Below are 25655 nucleotides of genomic sequence, written 5' to 3' on the forward strand. Positions count from 1 at the left end.
TGCACACTCGATCAGAGAAAGAAAAGTACAACTCAAGACTACTCATACACTTTCACACTTTCATCTCACAACTCAAAGGATGGATTGACAAGTGAGGGTGGCAGATATGTCTGAATTTTGCTGACTTGTGCTGAGCGTGATCAGAGGGCTCAGAGGGACCCGTGACCCCCGACCCCTGACCCCTGTCCTCCCCCGGTGTTGCCGTGACCGCAGAGCCCCAATGACAGGCAGGGTTGTGGGCAGATGGCTGGCTGGATTGCTATTTAAACTCCAGTAATGCATTTCCATGGTCTCGTGTGCCACCTCTGGCTCCCAATTAAACTCTCTGTGGCTCAGACCTTCACCCTTAATTAAACGAGTTGCACACACTTACACTCATTGCTTGCACTATATTGCAGCTACATGCACACATACACAAACACAGACATGTACATACACATGTACATACACACATACACACACACACACACACACACACACACACACACACACACACACGCACACACACATGCACACATGCAGACACACACACACGTTTCTAACCCTTGCGGACATGCCGCAGTGATGTGTTATTTGCATACGCAGGGATGTTTTGTACACATCTAACACTACTAACCACTAGTTGGCAGCCAAACTAGTAAGACCTTCCTCCTCCAACCATGAAATCAATCATCATACACATTATATATATAAAGACTATTAGACTATCGTTTCATCCTACAGAAACAAAATGCAAGTACTCCACTTCTCTCTCCAAAATAATGCATCAGACTACAAAACTATGTTTCAACACCTTGTTATCCAAAAACAAATAAAAACAATAAACAGAAACATAATCTTATGTTTTGTAAAAGTCTCTTTATTTGTTTTTAGTGGACTTGCACCATAGTTGAGACATGGGAGACGTGTGCAGCCGCATGCGCTGCTCTGTGGCCCTCCTCCTGCTGGGGGGCTGCCTGGGATCAGGCGCTGTGAGTCATTAAGCAGCTCATCCTCTCATGCAGGCCCAGCCCAGCCTAGTGTCCAGGCTTCTGGTGGGGAGCGCAGAGGCAGATATCGACGCAGCATGAAACATGGACGGACAGGACCGCTGAAATGTGCAGCATAAATATTGATCAGAGTGCTGGAATGAGCAGTATAAATTGTGCAGGGTGTGTGTGTGTCTTGTGCTTCTGCAAAACTCTGCATTAAGACGGCACACACACATACACACACACACACACACATTTATTCAATATAGATATTTACCTAATGGCTTACATGATGGCACATATAGAACATAGATCATCAGCGTATGCATACTGCAAATAATTCAGCCATGCAGCACTGAGCCTCATTTCAGACTGACCCTCTCGGAGTTGTGACAAGGAACAGATCTATAAGCCATATTGCCTCTAAATAACTGGACCCCGGGCATGAATCTGATGTTTCAGAGGATGAGGCAATGGTGATTCAATGAGCAATTAAATATACAGGCAGTATTTTAGGGGAGCAGTACTACAGGGTCGATATATAATCTTTCAGCCTCTTTCCACACATACACACACACACACACACACACACACACACACACACATCATTATGAGTATTGATGGGGATGACAAGGCTTTATTTATAAACCAGTATTATGAATCATAAAGACTCTATAATATGCTAAAATACCTTTAAAGTTATCCCTTTAAAGATCATAATCCTATTCCTCACCACACAAACTGTAGCTGTAAGGAATACATATGAACCATTTGATTACACAAAAAGCAGTGATGATCACCTTGCAGCTCAGAGGACCAGGACTTCATTTAACCTTTTCTGGAACACTGTCAGGTTACCGAAAGACCATAAAGGACCCTCATACCAAAAAGCACTCAAATCATATTGGTGACATGAAAGCTAACATCATGTTAAATATCATATGGACAAACCATCTTTCCAAGACTTATACAGGCATATGAACACCGTGGAACCCTTTACCTCTCAAGTGAGGACAGGAGCTAAATACTAAAAGATAGAGTCATGAGGCTCTGACATCTGACTGGCACTCTCTCTGTCCGTCCGTCTGTTCGTCTGTTTGTGTTTCGTGTTTTGTCTCTCTTTTCTCTCTCTTTCTCTCTTTCTCTATCTCTGTGTGTGTGTGTGTGTGTGTGTGTGTGTGTGTAAGTAAGTAATCCATGAGGGGAATGGGATGATAATAGCCTCTCTGAGCCTTGTGCTTTCTAATGAAGTCACTAACATTTGGATGTTGTATTAGCATTAAGCACATTGTGATAACACACTGATTCTCACAGGGATGACACACACACACACACACACACACACACACACACACACACACACACACACACACACACACACACACACACACACAGAGAGAGCAAGAGAGTGAGAGTGGGAGACAGAGAGAGCAGGAGAGAGAGAGGGAGCGAGAGAGAGAGAAAGAGAGCAAGAGAGAGCCTACAGCCGAATGGGGCAGATCTGCTCAGCCTGGTGTGCTGTGGGGCGTGTTGAATAAGCAGGCCTTGGCGGAGTGTCTGGCCGCTTCACTGCCGACTCAGACTCATCTCATGTCATGAGCCTTCAGCTCGGAGCCCCAGCTCGACCACACGGACTCCTGCAGGCCGCCTCGCCCATCGCAGCCTGACCTTTCGGTCAGGAGGCTTAGCAACCAGGCAGCAGTGCTCGATAGCCAATCACGTCTTTCACTGAGTCAAAGGAATGATGAGCTCCCAGCACAACCTTCTCTTTCTCTCTTCCCTCCATCTCTCTCTCTCTCTCTCTCTCACACACACACACACACACTGCACACTGAGAGGGAGGCAGAGGGAGCTATGCTCTCTCTCCTGCAGGATTATTTTGACTAGCCATCAGCCCACATTATGCTCAAATCTTTCTAAGTGCACAAAGCTTGGTGTTGGCCATGTGTTTCTTGAATGTTGTGCACAGCAGGGCTCTCCACTCCACTCCAGCCAGCTAACAGAGGATGCAAGACACAGCGAGACTTCACTTCACCTGACCAAGTCCATACCGCTGACAGTTGTCCTATTTCAACACAGCCCATAGTCAGATTGCAGAGAGTCCTGGCTGGCTCCATACATTAGTCAGTCATTGGTTTTAATCCATCCTTTATTTTGCCACATTTTTGGTGTATTGGTAAATTCTTCCTTGTGAATATTCCCTGATCCAAATGCAAACCATACTTATTATTCTGTAAGGTCTGGCAGAAAAACATCAATCAAGAGGAGCTAGACATAAACAGTGTGTAAATGACTGAATGACAAAATAAATTGTGAGGGGACTGATAAACGGATAAAAGGGAATAAAATAGGAAGTGGTCCAGCAGAAAAGAAACAGGTCTAGACTAGATCGGAAACTAGTCTGTATTTCAGTTAAAGAGTAGGTGTCAGTTGGTATGCACCGAACTTATTAAATTGTCCTATATCATTTCTGGTCCTCTGACAGTGATTAAGAGAACAAATAGTGCAATGGGAACAACATGGCATGATTTAATGATGAAGGCAAATATTGTACCTACACTCATTTGTCTATGTATCTGTGTGTGCATATAGAATATCTGATTGTATGTAGATAAATGTTGTATGGGGTTTAGAATGTAATAAAGCCCCATAGTGTGTGTGTGTGTGTGTGTGCGTGCGTGTGTGTGACCATGTATGTATGTGTGTGTGTGTGTGTGTGTGTGTGTGTGTGTGCGTGCATGTACAGTATGTGTGTGTGTGTGTGTGTGCGTGCGTGCATGTATGTGTGTGTGTATGTGTGTGTATGTGCGTGCATGTATGCGTGTGTGTGTGTGTGTGTGTGTGTGTGTGTGTGTATGTATGTGTGTGTGTGTGTGTGTGTGTGTGTGTGTGGTGTGTTTGAGATAAGACGTACTGTTGCCCCTGCTGTGTGCTGATGCTGGGCTGGTCCCTGGTCTGCTGTGGTGTTGAGTGCTTGACCACTTAACCGAGGAGAACGTTATCTGGCTCGGACTGCAGTGACCTCGTTGACCTCACAGCCCCACTCTCTCACCACAGCCTGCCCATCAGGCTATTCTGGGGAAATGGGATCCTGGGATTTGAAGGAGCTGGAGTTTTACAGATAATATCTCTGGCTCAGTCTCTGCTTTGCTTCAGTCCAGCAACCTGCAATTGAGCAATCGATTAGCCCAGCAGATTTTCCACCTGGCCAATCAGTGTGCCGTGGCGTGGAGCTCATTTGAAGACAAAGAGGACACACAGCTAGAGCTGTGGTTGAGGAAGTCAGCCAAGGTGCTCCAGCTAATGTTTTATCTGAGGTTTTAGTGCAAACCTAAGCAAAGACACAACCAGGCTGTCCTACACATCCAACTAAAGGACATAATGAGTCAAGACATACTGGCCTATTGATTTCACAACTTAAACAATTAAAGCAAACTTTTCTGCTTACATTGGCATTTTCATGAATTTACATTTGTGATTTTCCTCCATATCTACTCCTCAGGTGTGTTGCATCCAGGTGAACATTTTATTTTGTCTGTATAATGTATATTATGGTGTGTCTGCACCCTGTTCTTTTTTACTGAATGCAACTTCCCAAGGTGGCATAACAAAGTGACCATAATAGAATGAGTTTGTACAGTATATTTGGCTAATCCTGTCTAGACTCCTATCAATCCCCATACACCTGCTCAATGGCTAGAGGCTCTATGTCCCAACACTCTGCTTATTAAAAGACAAGCATGCAATCACCACAATCACTTTCTCAGACAAATTCCCCTGTCTGTGCATTGTTGCACTTAATGAAACCCAATAGTGCTTTTTTATGGAGCCTAGGAGGTGTCATTGCAAGATATTTTTGGTATATATCCAGAAAACGTGCGCTCATTTTACTAAATTATGTGCACAATTTACTAAATTATGCGCACGTTTTACTAAATTGAGAGCACTATTTAGTAAATCGTGCGTACAATTTACTAAATCGTGTGCACGTTTTACTAAATCGTGTGCACGTTTTACTAAATCGTGCGCACGATTTACTAAATTGAGAGCACAATTTAGTAATTTGAGAGCACAATTTAGTAAAATGAGTGCACAATTTAGTAAAACGTGTGCACGATTTAGTAAAATGAGCGCACATTCACTCGAATGTATCACAAAAATATCTTGCAATGACACCTCCTGGGCTATCTAAAAACACAATTTAGTAATTTGAGAGCACAATTTAGTAAAATGAGTGCACAATTTAGTAAAACGTGTGCACGATTTAGTAAAATGAGCGCACATTCACTCGAATGTATCACAAAAATATCTTGCAATGACACCTCCTGGGCTCCGTACTTTTTAAAGCACTATCCCAAAATTATTCTTCGAAAGAAGGTGTTTGAGTTAGATGTAACAAAGAAAGAAATGAAAGCCAAGTGTGTAGGCTTTCAGATTTACTGTCTCAAAACCAATCAAAATATAAAAGTACACATACAATCTAAAAAGTAAACATTTGTGTTATATAATTTCTTCATGGACATAATGGCTAAACCTGTAAAGTATGTTTGCTTTGCTTTGTAGTGTTGCTTCATTCCCATCCCATGTCCCACTCACTCTTTCTCTCTCATCCCATTACTTCTTTTCCTGAATGTTTATTTCTGTCCAGAATCCCATTGCATTTTCTACATGAAATTGTTTGCCTCTCAGCTTGTGTGCTTCTTTGGGGCAAAGCAAACTGAACAATAAAATTCAAAGAAAATGTCAAAACAGTGCAGAAATGACTTCTCTTTTTATGATATAAACCAAACAGCCAGTTGAAAGTCTTTCTTTGCACACACGATTTATCTCCATCTGAGTTAAATGGTCAGACATTACAGCCGTGACAGGACCAGGCTTCGCTACAGTTCTATGCTGGGAGTCCTTCATTAATGCCGTACATATGGCAACATCAAGGGTCCTGCTGACTGCCCTATGCCTACACATATATCTATAACCGAGTTATAAGCATGGAATAAGGAATGAAATCAGAAAGGCCTGGTATAAGACTTCAAGCTGGTGCTTACAAAGCTGGTATACATGATTATCCATGCTTACAACTTTATGACAGAGCATTTGAAGCTTGCATGAAGGACGTAATGTGTGCCCTCGAAACAGCCACTTGCAGTATAGTGTTACGGAGGAGAATATTAAAGCAACCGTGAGTTCGGATTATTGTAACAGAGGGATAAAGAAACAAGATGACAAGAAAGCGGAAGAATCAAAAGCTGCAATGTAGTCCTGAGTTTTAATTTGTCGGTCAAACTGTTCGAGGTCTACTCCGTGGATGTGTCTGTGTAGATTTGGCAGGGACAGTGCTGGGCTGTGTTTGGTTAAGTTAGGCCAGCGTTAGAAGAGTTCAGCAAGTCATAGTGCAAGGAGGGTCACAGTGCAACATGTTGTAGTGGCTGTATGTGTGTGTGTGTGTGTGTGTATCTGTATGCACTGTACATGAGGGAGTGTGTGCAGGCATGTGTCTACGCACGTCAAGTGTGTGAGAGAGTGTGTGAGTGGTGGACAAGGGCTAGTGCAGGGCTTGGGGGTATCTTCTCTTTCCTCTCTCTCTCTTCTCTCTCTCTTTCTCTCTTCTGTTCTCCAGGTTATAACAGCAGCTGGGTAGTAAACATGTGGTAGTAGGTTGTGGGGTGGAAAGGGAAGGGCGTGATCAGGAGGTCTGAGAGCTCTTCAGCTCCTTGTCCATTATGAGGGGGTCGTGAAGAGAGGGCTATTTTGTCCCCGCTCACTCGCCGTCGTCCACCGTGGGCGTGTTCAGGCTCTGAAACAGCGGCTGCATGAACAGTCCTATCGTGCCGGTCACACAGACCAACACGAACACCCACAGGAACAGCCTGTCGATCACCATGGCCACATACTTCCAGTCCTCGATGATCTAATGGAGAGCATTCGGGCAGAGAAAGGAAACAGGGGGTTGGGAAAAGGATTCGTTAATAACACCCATTTCATTGGACTGGCAGATCTTGACCAGACTGATTCTTATTTAAGCGAGAATCCAAAGAGTGACTGAACAATGAGAGATATCACAAACCAGTGTAGCAGAGCTCTCTGGTATCAGTATAAAAGATGCTATGTCTTTTGTAGTGAAGGGGAACATTAAATATTCATGCAGTCACCATGGCTGGCTGTTACATTTCCAGGCAGACCAGCAGGTAGCAGTAATGTACAACAAGACAGTCCCTCAAGGAACCTTAGTAAAGTGAATGCAATACACGCATACCACAAACACAACCAGGGGCGGCACTAGCAGTTGAAAACATTCAGGGCTTCCCGCCGAGTGCAGGGTAGGCTGATAACAAACCTGAACTTGTAGACTTGACGAGAACAGCATAACTCCACCGCCTCCTTGCCTTTATGATTTCCTTATAACTTCTTATACCAAATAGGAAATGCAAACAATAATATGCCCAACCCTGGAACTGACTCTCACTCTCTCGCGCGTGTGAATTCCATTTTGTATTGTATGTATGTTCAAGTCAGATCTGCTGCATGAAGAGTGAGAGACCCGTGTCCTGTCCTGCTTGTATGTTTGATAAATAGGTCCATCTCATCTCAAAGTTTCAATGCACGATCGGAATAATGGTTTCATATTTGTTAGTCAACTTTGACAAATACATTCGGGGCTACACTCAAAACATTCAGGGCTGATGCCCTGACAAAATCGTCTGGCGACGCCCTGAACACAACTACACAGTTGTACACAGTGTGAAAACTCCTAATGCTTAACTTAAGCATTTCTTTTAAAGAAATCTTGGTAACTACACACAATTCATCATTTGTTAAGCATTTATAATAGTTTACAATAGTTTACAAATCCTTAATAAATTATGAATTGTGTGTAGTTACTATAAAGTGTTACAGAAATCTTTGCTAAGTCATTGGGAGAGCACACCTACCCCTTCGTCGTCATCCTCCGTCTTCATCTTCTCGGCGATGTAGCGCACGCCGTCCACGGCCTCCTGCACGTCCACGTTGCAGCGGAGGGTCATGCGGCGGCGGAACTCCGTCCCGCTGGCGCCACTCTCCGGCAGGTCGCCCGAGTGCCAGCCGTAGCGCTTCGCCGAGTCCTCGTTCACGAAGAACGTGGAGGGCGAGTCGCCGGACCCTCCTCCTCCTCCTCCTCCTCCGGCGGAGCCTCCCTGACCGGCGGCCTCTCCCGTTTTGGGGTCGGAAAAGGAGCACTTGCGGTGCCTGTGGCGGAAGCGCTCGCGCACGTTGGAGCTGCCGCCGGGCCGCCGCATGAAGAGGAAGGCCGGCAGGCGCACGAGGAAGAGGCGCTTGACCCATGGCGGCATGGTGTGCGTGCTGGGCGAGCGGTGGTGCACGTTGAGCACGCACACGCTGGTCACGATGGAGAAGGTCACCAGCACCATGGTGAACATCAGGTACTTGCCGATGAGCGGCACGGCCAGCGAAGTGGGCGGCACGATCTTGGAGATCAGCAGGAGGAACACGGTGAGGGCCAGCAGCACGGAGATGCACAGGGTGATCTTCTCACCGCAGTCGGACGGCAGGTAGAACACCAGGATGGCCAGGGAGGTGATGAGGACGCAGGGGATGATGAGGTTGATGGTGTAGAAGAGCGGCTTGCGCTTGATGATGAAGTCGTAGGTGATGTCCAGGTAGGTGTCGTCATTCGGGTCCTCATTCTTGCGGCCGGGCAGTGAGACGATGTCCCATTCGCCACTCGGCTTGAAGTCGTCGCGGCTGGCAAAGTCGGACATGAGCACCAGGTCGATCTCTGTGTGGTCGTAGGTCCAGGAGCGGAACTTGAGCGTGCAGTTCTGCTGGTCGAAGGGGAAGTCGCGCACCTCGATCTTGCAGGCGCTTTTGTAGATGGCTGGAGGTAGCCAGGCCACCTCACCATTGTAAGTCACCACCGCATTAGAGTAGAAGGACACCTCGTATGTCCCATCAGCACTGATAGAGGAACACACACACACACACACACACACACACACACACACACACACATTTCAGCAAATTAAACACATGTACACAGACATAAGCAAACACATAAACAAACCTATTGTAAAACAAACTTGAAAAATCACATAATGACAAACCACATGGACATGTAAGGACAATCTTTTGGTCCCTATAAATACGTCCTGGTGAACTGAAAGGTTGCAATGATTTTAGCCCACAGACAACCTCTGTCTTCATCTGTGTACCTAACTGTCCTTCATGTTTGTGGCGGTCAATTTTACGAAGGTATTCATTAGGGTAAAAGGTGAGAGTGGATCAATTAGACCAACTGATCAATTAGAGTGACACTACAGTAAGCACTGTGAGGCCAAGACCAACTCTGAATAAGTAAGAGTCTTGCAGTTTGGACGATGAAGACACTGTCATAGGCACAAGAATATTACAATTTATCAATGTTTTAATTTATTTTTGACAAAAAACTATCGCGCGCACACACACACACACACACACACGCACACGCACACGCACACACACACACACACACACACACACATAGTCAAAAACCATTTAACACTGTGGTCTACACACACACGAATGTCTTTCACCCCAGCAGTCTCAATTAGTTTCTGGTGTCAGGGTCACAGTACTGATGTTCAGGTATGGATTAGCCCTGACCCAGATTACGCTGCAGCTGTTAATCCTAATCCCCATCTCCCTCGCTGGGACTGCTCTTAAAAACACTCTCCTTGAGCAAGGTTAGAGCAAGGCCCCCCCATAGTGTTGGACACATCAGATTAACATTTTAGATTAACATTGTGCTTGTAAAGTGAAACGCTTATTTAAAATGCATCTTTAAATTCACATAGACTTTGGCAGACTAAATGTCATATGTATGTGTTCAAGAGCATAGACATTAGGCATGGTGCTATGTAGAATTAATTGTCTTAGATGTCTGACCAAATGTTTTAGTATTGTTTGTGTTTTTAAATTATAGTCTCTGTGCCATTATTCCTTGTTCTTGTACCTACTATACAACATCAGACCAAGAATCTAAAACTGAACAATATTATCTTCTTGTGCAATTCTGCCAATAACTCAATCTCTTCATCTATTCTTCTAATGACCATATATATTTCTCTCTCTCTCCCCCCCTCTCTCTCTCTCTTTCACACACACACACTCACACACACACACACACACACACACACATACACACACACACACCTCAGCAGACACTACTGAGATAACATCTTACATTACTGAGAAAACATGAATGGATGACACAAATTAGACTGAAATAACTGAAGTTCCACTTCACACTACAGTGAAAACTAAAATTAGATTGCAGGGCGTGTGACTGTCCTCATTTCTCTTATTTGTTGTGATAAAGTCTAGATTGTGTGTGGTGAGTGAACATTGAGAGAAAGTGGAATAGAACATTATGTCCAATATTCCAATATGTGGTTTAATGTTCTGCATTTCTCATTAGAAGGTCACTTTGATACTAAAAGTATGATTCTATGTAATGACTGTATGATATTTGTACTGTCCCTGTGTATATCTCTGTGTGACTGTGTTTAGAGATAAGCAGGAATATTATGACTTTGCAGTGTTTCACTGTTCTGCATGGCTGCGTCAGTAGCTATCTGCTCCGGATTGCCAGGCTGCCACTAATCATGGTCTGATTCAGTGTAGTCCATGTGAGATGGGATGACCAATGCCATCTCCCGTCAGCCTGGAAGGATACTTAAACTCTAACTATTTCCTTGTCTAGTTAGAGCAGCTGATGGATCTTTAGGTGAAGTCATGCTGTCTCTCCCTTGATGCACATCATTGTAAATAAACTCTGTTCCTGATTTTTCATACTATTGGTCTGACTGGGTCTCTATTAAATCTATGGTATCAAAATTACCATCAACATAAACATGAAAAGCCCTTCTCACTTGTTGTACAGGACGATATCCGGTAACCAGATGTGTTGAGACGGAAGGCGAACTTTTCTGATGCCCTCATACTCATCAGGATCCCATATTAACCTGTAATCATTCCAGATCTGAAGGAATCACTCACACAGACACACACATACATTCACACACACACACACACACACACACACACACACACAAAGGAGAGATAGAGATGAATATACAAAAAAATTAAATAACAACTGCTGTACATTCCTGTGTAAACACACACACACACATACACACAAAAAAAGAAACTCACACATTCATACACAGATGTGTGTGAGGCAGATGCACCTGTGATTTGCTGAGTTAAGTTTGTTTATGCTGAGCGCTCTGAGAGGCCATGCATACGAGCGGATGCAGCACCGTGCCCTCACACGCACGCATGCACACAGATACACAAATAGTCCTCCCCCACATGCACACACACACATACACATACACACACAGACAGAGACAAACACATACACACATAGACACATTAACTAATAAGTAATAAAGGCTTAATAAATGATGAATTGTGTGTAGTTATTATAAAGTGTTACCTAATTGGGCACTAAAAACACAGAAAGGGTGTTCAGATGGACACATATGTACTAAAAACACAGACAGGGCGTTCAGATGGACACATATGTACTAAAAACACAGAAAGGGTGTTCAGATGGACACATATGTACTAAAAACACAGACAGGGCGTTCAGATGGACACATATGTACTAAAAACACAGAAAGGGCGTTCAGATGGACACATATGTACTAAAAACACAGAAAGGGTGTTCAGATGGACACATATGTACTAAAAACACAGAAAGGGTGTTCAGATGGACACATACTTCAGTCCATGAACATACTTTTCTTTGATTGCCTTTTTCTTTTCTCTTTTTTTCTGTATTTATACTGTATTCTTACTTTGTACTGTAATTAAGTGGAGGGTTAGGTGAGGTGAGCAATAGCTGTGTCTGTTTGAGGGCATGCTCATATTTATTTTAAATCGCTGCTGTCTTTTTAAAATTGCTACTGTATTTTTTATCAACTTTTGCATTTTAGGGTGCCTGTTCAGATCTGGCTAGGGACAACAGATGAAAACTAGCACTTGTAGCTAACTCTGACTTGTTTACAGCAAGTAACTTGTCTGTTAATTAATGAACATTGTCCCTATCAAATAAATAAACAAAAATAAAAATAAAATACTGTATGCCGTACCTGTGTGAGCCAGCAGTTGGTGGTCATTATCTGCTCTCTCTCATTCTGGGAAGAAATAAAAACAATTAGTTGTGCTCATCTGGTGCCTGCTACACAATGCAATGAATGGATTTCAACAATAAGTTGACATAATAAGGAGAACATATATCTCTTTGTGAAACAATTGACGTGAATACTACTGGTAATGTGCTAGAATAATCATGCAATAACAACAACAATCATCAACACTCAATAGCCCTTTCAAACGCTGTGCTACTTATGTGTCTGATCCTACAGGGGGGCAACAGTGGCAAACAGGGCTCCTAATGAAACAACATGAAAGACCTCATTAAAACCAAGTTTAACCACACGGCATAATACAGCTAGTATGAATACATACAAAGAAAATGTGAGGCTGAAAAATACAAAAACCTTCACTTTGGCACGGCAATCTCTGCACTTTCATTTCCTATCTGATATACAAATTCATACACATGTATAAGTACTGTGCACACAGATGTATATTGTTGTATTGTAAGTCTCAATGCACGCATGTGTGTGTGTGTGTGTGTGTGTGTGTGTGTGTGTGTGTGTGTGTGTGTGTGTGTGTGTGTGTGTGTGTGTGGTTCACTCACCACACTGATGAGCTGGGCCAGGGACACCTGTATGCTGATGGTGACGACCTGGCTTGTGTTGACGGCTGGCCTGATCAGCTTGTTGTACCTCTCAGGTGACAGCAGCTGACCCACCAGCCTCTCCTCGATCTCGGCACTCAGCACCACTGTACACATACACACACACACACACACACACACACACACACACACACACACACACACACACACAGACACACACATAAACAAACACTGGTCATCATTTCAATATCACACCATTCAATATCACGCCAGCATCAATATCAATATAACATGAACTTTAATCATTACTCAAACTGAACCTTAAGATCAAAAACACAGACTAATTATTTGGCAAAACGTTTTTAATTCAAAACAAAACTAGCACGCAAGCCCAAAAACAAACAAACAAACAAATGAAAACATCTACAGCTGTTTACTCCATCTGACATGATTAACATGATTAGCGTAAACACGCCGTTTGAATCGCTCCCCCATGGCGCCATGGTATCACCTCCAGCGCTCTCTGACCAGCTTGCACGCTTCTCCCGCCCCCTCGATAATGCACTCGTCTCATCTAATCACTCCGTGCTCCATCCCCTGACCTCTTCACTTGGCCTTCAGAACCCAGGGCTTGCTTTAAGGGGCTCAGGGCCTCAGAATGTTTGTAAACATACACTGCACCATTGTTTGCCACAGAGCAAAAGGCCAAAGTTTGGAGAAATCTACACCAAATTACTGTACATGTCTGGCTTGGAGCATAGCCTTGGTTTAACTGATCAAATAAAGTGGATGTGTGAGCTAACGATGACCAGACTGATGTTTACTGTATACTGTTCTTAACTGATGGACCATCATGTTCAGGGAAGAGACTCACTGTTCTCTGAAGGTGCGGTGAACATCGGGAAAAACTTGATAAGGTTTCTGGCTGGGACAGATATCTCTGAAAGTGCAACCTTTGAGATTACAGCAGTGGTTCTCACACACTTTTTCTGTCATTCCCCACTTTGGAAGTGGGGAATTTTCAAGCCCCACCTGACCCCATCAATGGTTCCATGTTGCATTTCCTGTCTTGGTCTCCTGGATCAGGTGCTATTTCAATTCATATGTCGGTCTGTTTATGACTCCTATGTTTGTGTGTGGCTATTTTGTTTTGAATCTATGATCTTGTAAAAAAAAAAAAAATGTCCTCGTGTTCATTGCGCCCCACCTGACATGTCTCTATTTCCCACTAGTGGGGCCCGCCCCACACTTTGAGAAGCACTGGATTACAGTACAGAAACAGATTGTAGCACTTTTATAACTTTATAGCTCTGTATACGATGGCAATGACATTGCTCCCCTGTTACAGTGTCAAACACATGACTGCATGAGTGACACACACATCGCACTTGCTAACTTTCTCAAATCAATTTCAGCAGCTTTTGCTTTAATAAGCACAACAGCTACTGTAGGCAGTGCTAATGAGTGTTGTAATGCTTTTACTGTCTCTCTTTCCATCTGTATTTAACACACACACACACACACACACTGTGCTTAGTGAAGTGAGTATGATCTCTCGTGCGAAGGCCATCATGAGCTGGACTGCAGTGTGCTGACAGTGCATAAACACAAACACCAGAGATAAACGTTTAGTCACTGACTCCCCCGCCTCAGCGGCGCAAGACAATGCAGCATCCCAGGAAATGATGATGAAAATGACTAGCAGACATGGTGCAGAGTTGAGATTATGCACCTTTGCACCATAATAAAGGTATATGTTTCGGTCAGTGGCTACATTTTAGATTTGCGTTTAGATTTGAGGTTTTTTTTTTTTTTTTATTCTACCTGGTCACGTGAGGGAGAGACAAACACACTTGTAAGCCTCCATTAGTTACTAGCTGCTGACCCCTCCCCCCAAAACCCAACAAAAAATATAAGATCAATTCTAAGGCATGACAATGCCAAATATTTAATCAAAATATTGTTTGCAAGTTAGACAGCTTTTATTAGTAGGCTCCCTGTAGTGTGTGTGCTTAGTGGCTATTAGCTGGTTAGCTTAATGGGTTTCGACCAAACCTCTGTTTGTTCCAATACTCTGGACCATGGCTGTAACAGTAGGGTGACTGTGACTTGATCAGTGGTGAACAGATGACAGATCAGTGATGAGTAATGCAAAACGGAGAACTCTCATAGCCTTGTCATCGATTCATACAAGGCATCTGGGGACGGTTCCATGCACAGAAGTCTGTGAAAGACCATGACTTTGTATTCCGCTGTTAGCCTTTGTGAGCCCTGTAGCCACACTCATTCGAAGCCATAATAATCAGGGACATAGCAGCACAACGATGATGATTAGAAGCTATTGTGGACTGAACACACTACTGCAAGGGACAGGAACTCTGCTGCAATATTGAAGTCAAATATCAAATGGACACTTTTCATGGATTGGACCAACGAAGATGGACACTGTCCATTTAGTAATGACTACATGAATGTGTAAATGAATGACAAGTCTGCGAGAATGTCAAGTCAAACTATTAAATCCGCTCACAGGCATGATGAGACTTGTGGCATGAACACCTAACATGTCTTTTTTTCACAAATAGTATAATGACAGCTACAGTCAAGTCCCGTATAAGCCTCAATTATTTTTAAGATTGATCCTACTATTCATATCTTCTTCTAAGTACATTCTACATGCAAATCACAATGAGCTGAGTCCAAATAGATAAATGTTGTTTACAACAGCTGAGTAGTCCTCTTCAGTGCATTGAACAAGCCAACAGGAACTGATTTGAATAATTGGAAATTAACTTTCATCTTCATCTCAATAAAATACTGAATACTAACATAGTGAGTGTTTGCAGCATACTAGTGGCACTTCTGATGATATACATGCTTCAACAATCCAGAGAGCTTTAAACAAGATCTCAGATAAGCTTGCTCACATTGATCCAGAACACATTCATTTGCATGGCACACCTTAAGGTTTAATACGGGCTTTAAAAAAGCCACCTTAACAGCAGAGATAAAGAACTGCTTCACGTTGGTCCTGAACAAAAACAAACAAACACTACACAACCTGAGCTGACAGACATTCTCTCTGAGCTCACTCACTCTCTCTCTCTCTTTCTCTCTCTCTTCCTCTCTCTCCCTCACTCACTCTCTCTATCTCTCTCCCTCACTCTCTCGCTCTCACTCACTCTCTCTATCTCTCTCTCTCTTCCTTCCTCTCTCCCTTACTCTCTCTCGCTCTCACTCATACACACACACACACACACACACACACACACACACACACACACACACACACACACACACACTGCTGTTCCACTCTGGTACACTTTAAGTCTGTGTGAATTATTCAGCTGCTCTAAAATAAAAATGGCCTCATCTCACACAGCAAAAAAAAAAATGCACAGCCCCACGGACTCTCTGTCTCTGCCCAGCACACATCCTCTGACATCTCACACGAAGCACGCAGGAAACACAAGCAGACATTAACTCTTACACACATCATTCGCCCACACATGCGTCAACACGCACACAAACAAGGGAAAAGGAGAGGGAAACGGATCAAAAGACACAAACGCAGCTGGGGTGAGGCCCTTAAATATCACCCCTGGAGCACGCCATTCCTTTCTTTACAGACAAAGGGCTGCCACGCAGCCTTGATTCTCAGAGTCCACATCTGTCCCCATCCCTGCGCTTTCCCACAGGTACGGAACCATCGGCCAGCCGCTCTGGACACTCTGAGCCGGGGGAGTTTTTTTGTCTGTCTCTACAGCGTGGGAGGACAGACTGTCCCGTGTCAGAGGCAGGTTCTTCAGGTTCTAAATTATTGAGATTCACCATCTGGAGCTACTCCCTACTCCCCAGACTAACAGACCCACACACACACACACACACACACACACACACACACACACACAGCCCCAATGGCAGCATGGCTATGTGCTTTATGGACAATATGACACTGCTGAGATGAGCCCTAGCTGTTGTTGCTCCAGTGCTGTTGCTGTTGTACTGTATGTACTGTATGGCGTGTGTCTGTCTGTGGCGTGTGTCTGTCTGTGCTGCTACGCTGATGTGTGTGTGCATGTGTATGTGTTCTTTCTGGGAGCCATATAGTGGTGCACACGTGCTGATTTGCTGCGCTCATTACACTGTGATTGAGTTTGCAAATAGGCACCCGTGGTGTCGCTGTACAATGACACTGATCCCACTAGGCAATGTTGCTGTCCACATACACATTGCTGTCACCACATAACTGCCCCACTCAGCTGCAGTGGCTATGATGTCATTAACTATTGGCTATAATCTCCTAAGTCCTTTATTACATGCTTCCAGTTACGCACTTTTGAGTTACGCACATTCTCCCATACACATCAGTCACACCCACAACATGTGTGTTCAGAATCAAGGCAGCCTCATAAAAGAGCAGTGACTTATTCCAAATTGAACCAGACTGAGCCACAACCTTGCTCATTTTGGTTGCTATGAAACGTAAAACATGGACTTCCTCATTACAGTAACCTTATCAATAACATTTCATTCCATTTGTTTTGTTCAGTAATACAGCATTGGAGGAAGACGGATTAGCTGGAAGACTTTATAACAAATGAGAAACAAGTAGCTTCTTATTACAGGCCACAGCTGCATCAGGGTGGAGAATAGAGAGAGAGAGACATTATGGAGAAGTTGAGGACAGAAGACTTTAAGGTAGTGGGCTATGATTTAATGGTAACCTATGGCCATGGGCTTAATGAAGCTTATTTTAACAGGCTATCAATTGACAATCTTGATGCGGGGCTTAATAATAATCCCCCATTCAAGCCACGCGTAGAATAAACTGCCATATTGCTATAAGTTTGTCGGACTCAACAGCCAGACTCAAGTCTTCGTGCTTGATTTATTTAACTAAAGGATGCCATAAATGCTTCTGGATTCTGTAGTCTAAAGTAGAAATATTTGCTCAAAGGATGCACTAATGAAAAGCCTATGGGCCAGGTGCACACTTTTTTGAAAAAAGCAGGTACGGCATCATTTTGTCTTTAATAATTTGCAGTTCAAATCGCAGTCTGGTTTACAGTAATGGTACCGGGTCAGTACAGTACAGGTCATGAACCCTTGCATCACTGACACTATTGAAACGAAACATTAATAAGGTCTACAGTATGATGGTGAACTGTAGAGAATATGCATGATTACTATGGCCTGACCATTTGTACAATTTTACATTTCACAATTTATCTTTACTGTAATAGATATATTGAACATGTTATTTAGGCTCTGGGGTTTGCAACAATGTAGCCTAACATAAAGTCAGAAAATATGTAACCATGTGACATTGGAAAAATATAATGCTATGTCAGCACTTGAAACACCAAATTTGACACTGAAATATTGTTATTTTATAAAGTTATTTGTACTTGTGTATTTGTGTTGTTAGAACTAAGCCTGCTGCCAATATGGTGTTTCACTTTGTAGTTATTTTTTTTTTTACTTTACTTAATACAGCCCTCAGAAGTGCTTGGCAAAAAATGCTTAAGTGAGTGGCAGCATATTACGTGAAGGAATTGTTTACATAAGAAATGGCCAGATTTTGGCATAACTCCTCCTGAAGTGTATGACTGCCTTCATGGCGCATAACAGACTTAAGTCAAGGGCAGAGTGTGCATGGGCTGAAAAGTGTGTACTTGCGCATTTTTGTTTTTGTTTTTTTACTTAAGCCCATGGAAGAATATGGCCCTAAGTGTTTGGTTTTAGTATGAAAACACTTGCCCTTGTCCAAGCTGTCTGTAGTCTGGTGAAATTCTGAGTGGACCAAGCTAGACCAGACTGATATCTGTATAATTGTAAGCTTTACCCGATCTGAACTCAAAGTGCCACTTCTGTCAATTTCTATCCCAATAAGAGACTTCAGCTGTCGGAGGGGGGGGAGAGAGAGAGAGAGAGAGAGAGAGAGTGAGATCCAGTCCACCCAAGTGCACCCTCCGTGGAGCTGTCCAGCAAGCATCACACTGCAGCCACCACGGTCACAAGACATCCATCACATACGCTGCAACTTCAACGCCCACACAAGTATTCTGAATCGTGACTGGTCAGATTTGTTTGGTGAGTGTGTTGGACATATGCTTGTGTTTGTGCATGCTGGCTATGGGTTTGAGGGGTCAGTGAGTATGTGTGTGCGTATGTCAGTACATGTGTGGTGTGTGTGTCTGTGTGTGTGTGTGTGTGTGTGTGTGTGTGTGTGAGTGTAGGGATGCATGCCTCTCATTGACATGCTAATGTTGACAAGTGTGAGCGTCTGTGGCCTCCTGCAGCTTCCAGCTCTAACTCACTGAGCAAAAGATCTAATAATACTCAGAGTTAGCACGCCTTCCAGACCACACACACACACACAGACACACACACACACACACACACACACACACGCACACACACACACACACACAAACACCCTCGAGACCTTCTCAATCTAATCGCTACGTAGCTTGCCACTGTCACCCACACGCTAAGGTACGTGAGAGCACACATGCAGGCAAGCACAAAGAACCATGAAAGGGCTGCGAGATTAGAACATGTCTGCTGGGTCTGGAGCTGGGACCTCTATAGGACAGTGCAACATAAACAGTAGAACATGCAGGACAAACATGTCCAGATCAGTCATGCATCATTTCTGGTTCATGACTTCAACACCTGACCTCTTGTGTGGCATTATCACACATGTCACAATTATACTGGCTTGTTTTTGAACAATATCAAACACTGGATTATTTATATAAGAGAGAACTTAGATCATATTTACATATAACATTGCACAAGGTTTGACTATCATGGATGTCTAGAATGCTAAGAGGATGTAAACATTCTCTCTACAACAGACCTGAACTATTCAACAATCACATTGGTACAACAACTTATGTATCCATTGTTTTGCCAGAACGGTATTGGTTGTCAGAAGATAAGAAAGAAACTCCCACTACAGGCAACATTTCAATAACACATCACATTCTTCTACCCTCTATACCTTACAACTGCCTGGATACTAATGCACAAGCCTAACCAATGACCCCTGACCCTGAAGGAAACAACTCCTGGTGTGATGTCCAAGCCCGCCATTCCATGTCTATGATCTCATACATCCAAACTGCTACAGATGTTGCACCCATATGTTACATATCCCCAAGGGAGGTCTTTGGTAATATACCTAGATGTAAAAATGATAATAACACAAGGAAGAGATCCATGAATTGACAAACACACACACACACACACACACACACGCACACACACGCACACACACTGTAGATTATAGATACAAAAATATAAAGAAATGTACCCCCAGTGATGACAATTGAATTGAGGGTCATGCTATTGAAAATGTCATAAAATTGATTACTTGAACTTCAGAGTGCACCGTGTGTGTGTGTGTGTGTGTGTGTGTGTGTGTGTGTGTGTGTGTGTGTGTGTGTGTGTGTGTGTGTGTGTGTTGCCTGTGATGACATCAGCGCCCCATAAATCTGGAAGACTTATTTCTAATCAGCCTTTATTCCAGGTCATATCATTATAGACACGAACATCCTGACATTTCTGCATTTTAGCAATTCATCAACCAAACCCTTTACACTTTAAAATTAACGAAAATGAATGCCACTGAAGTAAGAACTAGGCCTTTCAGTCTTATTTTAAAGTGGATTGTGGTGAATAGTCTATTGGTCTAAGTTGTCATTAATGCTATCTATCAATGTGAAATGGGCTATGATCACTTTAATATGCAGTGTGATAGCCACTGCATATTTTTCCACATGCTGGATACATGCGTATATTTGACAGTTAAGTGGTGAGTGGCCCCTTGATGGAAGCACAAGCGTGAAGTTTACCGAGGCGTGCCGTGCATCACGTGCCAGGAAAATCTACGTGTCACACTTTCTTCAGACAGGATGTGTTAATAGTTAAACCTCATGGTGTAGGCCTAGTCATTGTGTTACCCTTCTTACACCCCTTCTAGAAAGCTGCAGCACGTGGGTCGTTTCATTCTATACAAACTCGTTATTTTTCCGGGAACCGGGGCTCAGCACCCATACAATAAAAGACAAAACAGAGCGCGATAGAAAAAATCCCTGATGTGACACGACAACGAGCACACTGACAGGTTAAAACACAACATTTGTCATATCATGCTGTCAATTTTGAATTTACTGTAAATAACATCTCAATAGGGTATTTACTTACTTGAAACGAGTGCAAGGAGAGCGAGTAACGATACTGAAGTCACTGGGACTGCCATTGCCTTGTAACACCGGTCGCCCGCTCACCAAACTTGGAAATGGACCGTTTGGCTTGCCCCTCGCCTTCCTTCAATCCAAAGAAAAAATAAACAAAACAAACGAACACATGAATGTCCCGTTAAGGGGATGTGGAAGGGAACATCTCCGCTGTGTAGGTGCACAGCACGAGGCAAAGAGGAATCCAGGCGCGTGGGCTCACTTCTGTGGGCTGCTGCCCTGTGCGTCAGTAAGGCTAACGTCCCGGTTGACGGGGAGATGTCTACCTCTTCGGAAGTTAGACTGTCCCCGATAAATTCACCGTGTCTTGCGTTGGCAGGTGTACTATTGACACCAAAATACGCAAAATATATATTCGATTCATTCCGCTCATTCAAAGAAGACAGACAGGGGCAAAGTAAATGCCTGCAATCCCTTCAATTTGTCATTCTGTCTTTCCGCGCACGCACATTCGGTCCAGGACTCTAGCAAGCGTATGGAGTAAACTGCGTTGACATCTGTGCGGAACAAGAATCAGTTTTCACAAGCATGCAAACGAAGGAATTAGGGCACGGTGAGAACGCAATCTCACACGGCCAGATCAAAGACAACTAAAAGCATCTTACTAGCCACTCCAGTGAACATGACCGATAACAATCACGAAATCACTTCTTGTTAACTTAAGTAACTGAAGCTTACTTTCATGTTCCCTTGCTAAAAATGTCTTTAAATGTAAAATCTTCCCCCATGGTACAAATGGTCGCCATTTTTATCAGATGAATAAAAAAGTAGGTTCCCTCCGTGAGTTAGTGCACAAAAACACGTCATAAGACAATGCAAGGGCGCATGTATCGGCCGGCACACATGCGCGTGCACAAACTACACTGACAGGTCAACTCCATTCAAGTCAGTTGTAGCCTAGGATCTAACTATATCTCTTGGAGTAAAGCTTGGATTTTTTTTTCTGAAATGATTAGGATGTAATGAATGGTTACCTTCCTCTATAACCACACATAGACCTTTCCCTAACCCTTTTTGTACCAGAAAATTCACATTGTCAATCACTGGCAATGCTATGAAATAGCTGTTAAAACCATGAATAGATTTAATGAGCATAATGTCTGCCATATGGAGATGGACATGTAGGCTACATGCAATAAGGCCAACACACATTTGCACACATGCTTAACACCCTTTAGGCTAAAACAGGACAGAGTTGTCTCAGTCTCTCTCTCTATCTCTCTCTCTCTGAGATAAGAGTGATGCTGTGACATAGTAGAAACACAGATCAACACACATTAAATGCATGTAAATGGTCTTCAGAATTCCTAATTATGGTATATTAGTTTTCCCTCTCACTCTCTCTCACACACACACATACAAAGTTAATGTGTTCATGTTTCACAGAGACATCAGCTCAGTAGTGAGGATAATCGATAGGAAGGCGTCACATTACCTACATGTTTGTGATAGTGTTTGCAATAATATCACAATGCACACTTAGACTGAAAAACGCTCTGCTGAACTGACATCGCCATCAGCATCAGAGCATCATAAAATGACTTTAAATTAGATTGGGACCTCTTATTTGCACTCACAAGTACATAAAATCCTGTGCCATGAAGCGATAACCCCAAACACACACTTGCAATGTATCCATATAACATGGCTCTGTGGGAACAAACAAGCACTTTCCTCACAATTAGATTAGTGAATCAAATTAGCATCCTTCTCTTCTACCCTATTCGATGTTAGCGTTACTTTATTGTGTGTGTGTGTGTGCGTGAGAGAGAGAGAGAGAGAGAGAGAGTGTGTGTGTGTGTGTGACAGATAGCGAGAGAGGTGAAAAAATGCACCTGTTGTGTGAGTAGCAGAAGGGGGCAGGTGTGGTGATAAATGCATTTTCCAGGTCAGGCTGGACAACATACATGAAGTCCTTGAACAAGAGGTTGCACATAAGTGGACTGCAAAAGTGCACACCAGAAAGGGCATCAAAAGAAAGCCCACACCTGCTTTGGACAGGGATGTATAAGTGGATCAGCAGGGAGGCAAAGCTGCCCGTAACCCACACACGCAAACAAACACAGCAGTCGATGTGGCAACCTGCCAAGTGGCCCATCTACAGGTTACCTTTCCTTTGATGTCTGAAAGCCCTTATGTAAACACACGCACATAACAACACAGATCAGTAGGTGCTGATACATCTTGCCACTCTTCATAATAAACATTTTTTTAAAAATATATATTTTAATGCAAATATTGAGCATTCATGTACTCATGTTCATTATTATTAAGCAATCTATCTGTCACTAACCAGACTATTAGTCAATAAGGCCTCTTTTGTCAAGCAGGGAATGCCTGATATTGGCACAATTCTATTAAGGTGTTATTGTAATGTCAGTACAATTATTATTTATTGTTCAGAGCATTGTTGGAAGCCACAGGCTATTCTCATAAAGGTGAGATTTCCTTTGTCGTTTTGGCTATGGTAACCAGATTTCAGGACCTTGGAGAGCGCCGGTGGTGGCTGATTTTCTTTTTATTACTTTTTCAAAGTGATCTATACTTTCAGTCAGAGGACCCATGCCTGGACAGCAACCACTGTCCAATCACCTTTTGATGATTTTAGGGATGCATGTAAACTGTACATCATATTTATCTGTACATCAAATTTTTCATCATGATTTAGTGACATTCATTGTGGTCTGCGGCTGTTCTTCTAGAAATTCTGGACATGCTGACGCAAAGGGCTCAAGGCCAGAGGAAGGTAGCCACTGGAGCCACAGAGAGGCTTAGACCAGCTGCTTACTGGATCGATGTGAGTAACTCCTCTTTAAGAGCTCAAGCTTAGTCCCAGCTCCAACTCCAGCTCCAGCTCAACCTTAAAACCCTCCAAAGACAGGAAGCAAGATTTCCATTAAATATAAATGTAGTACATCCTATTGCATGGCCTTACAGAGAGGGCTCCCAAGAGTCAGTGATATCAGCACAGCAGTCTAACTGGCCAACCATTTGCTCTCTGTGTGTGTATGTGTGTGTGTGTGTGAGAGAGAGAGAGAGAGAGAGAGAGAGAGAGAGAGAGAGAGCGTGTGTATGGGCAAACTCTTCGCTCATCTTCTATTCACCCATGACAAATGTTTCCTTTGATGTTAAATATTAGTATTTATGTGATACTCCACTTACTCCACTCTCTCCCCCCGTTTCACTTGTCTTCTGTCGTAGTGGAGTTGTCTCTTTGTCGTGGTGTGCATCCTCTTCTCGGTCAGAAGTTTCATCCTCTCCATATGAAATTCACAATGTGAAACAGTCCATCTGGTAGTATGTGTCAATACACTGCATGACTAAAAACAGATGAGACAATATATGTGTTTGTCAGAGTTATCTTCATTGTTATGATTTGTTCATGAATCATGGTGTACTAGTTTTTGTATTTAGTGAAATATATTAACGTATTTGAATAATATTTCTGTTATTGTGAACACAACCCAAATAGGATTCTATACAGTACATCTTGTACATGTTACGTTTACCACCGGAGCCAGTAAAAACAAATAGTAGGCCAAGTGACTAGTTCACAAGGAAACAACTTTATTTCTTCCTATAAGACACTTATATTTCTTCTAATGTTTCCCGGAAACAACTTTATTTCTTCCTATAAGACACTTTCTCTTAACTAATCTTTCCTTCATTTAGAAATATATTTCATGTATCTCCCTTTAGTAAGTGAAGACTTTCCACAGAATCCAGGAGGACATCCACACACAGACGCAGATCAGACAGCCGTGTGGCCATGTCTCTTTCATGTCTCATCCCAGCTGGGAGATCAACAGGCCTGATGGTCCTGAGGATCAATATGACCTTACAGTTGCGCACAACATACATGACACGCACTGAGACAGTGTGTGCAGCTCAACATAGAGAGAGAGAGAGAGTGGGAGAAAGAGAGAGAGTGGGAGAGAGAGAGAGAGAGGGAGAGAGAGAGAGAGAGTGGGAGAAAGAGAGTGGGAGAGAGAGAGAGAGAGGGAGAGAGAGAGAGTAGGAGAGAAAGAGTGTGTGTCTTTTGAGGACAGAGACACTTTAGAGGGGAGGGTGTAGAAGAGTGGAGATATGATGATATATTCTGTTTTCTCGAGATATAATTTATTCATTTCTTTTTATTCCAGGAAATTCCACAGTTCCTTCAAACCCACTTCACATTTAGAATCAATTTAAAACTGCTCAGTGGGAAAACATTTTGAGACTGCTTAGTGGATTTAATAGTGAATTTAGATTTTTTTACACACAATAATTCCATATTTTAGTGATAGTTGTGTTGTGCATTATGTTTTATTTTTCTGTAAAGGCCAGAACCATAGCTATGCTGTATGGTAAAATCCTACCACTACTTAGTAACTATGCAATATTTAATCTTTTAACTATTTGTCCTGTAGATTTATTTAATTTTTAGATTTAATTTCTTTTTATTTAGAATTATTTTTGTTTTCCATAGTCCCTTTTGCAGTGAAACGCTGCTTTTGAATCTAGGGAATGTGACATGACTAGATTTTTATGTGTCACATACATACCAGCGGCACCAACCAAAAGTCATCCCTAAGGGAATTGCAATGTGCTATGTTCTACTTCATTTAGTTACATGCCTTGGGTCAGTGTGATACAGAGAAAATGTGCTATACGATTGCCTGCACACAC

The 25655-nt window shown here is 42.9% G+C and overlaps 1 protein-coding gene across 3 annotated transcripts; it reads right to left on the bottom strand.

Annotated features, from left to right (window-relative positions):
- Positions 1–6647: 6647 nt before the first annotated feature.
- LOC125286707 (neuronal acetylcholine receptor subunit beta-2-like) lies at positions 6648–21748 on the bottom strand. Of its 3 annotated transcripts, none has more exons than XM_048231937.1 (7): positions 21190–21748; positions 20935–21057; positions 12718–12863; positions 12104–12148; positions 10877–10986; positions 7901–8924; positions 6648–6879 (listed from the first exon to the last, which is right to left on the bottom strand). In XM_048231937.1, exons 2-7 carry the CDS (start codon positions 20987–20989, stop codon positions 6730–6732), a joined length of 1530 nt encoding a protein of 509 aa, XP_048087894.1. In that variant the 5' UTR covers positions 20990–21057; positions 21190–21748; the 3' UTR covers positions 6648–6729. The 3 variants fall into 3 exon arrangements, with proteins under 3 accessions (XP_048087894.1, XP_048087895.1, XP_048087893.1); XM_048231938.1 differs by having other exon boundaries at positions 21666–21730; XM_048231936.1 differs by having other exon boundaries at positions 20935–21748.
- Positions 21749–25655: the final 3907 nt, after the last annotated feature.

This window comes from Alosa alosa, chromosome 21 (assembly GCF_017589495.1).
Source record: "Alosa alosa isolate M-15738 ecotype Scorff River chromosome 21, AALO_Geno_1.1, whole genome shotgun sequence".
In the NCBI taxonomy this organism is placed as follows: Eukaryota; Metazoa; Chordata; class Actinopteri; order Clupeiformes; family Clupeidae; genus Alosa; species Alosa alosa.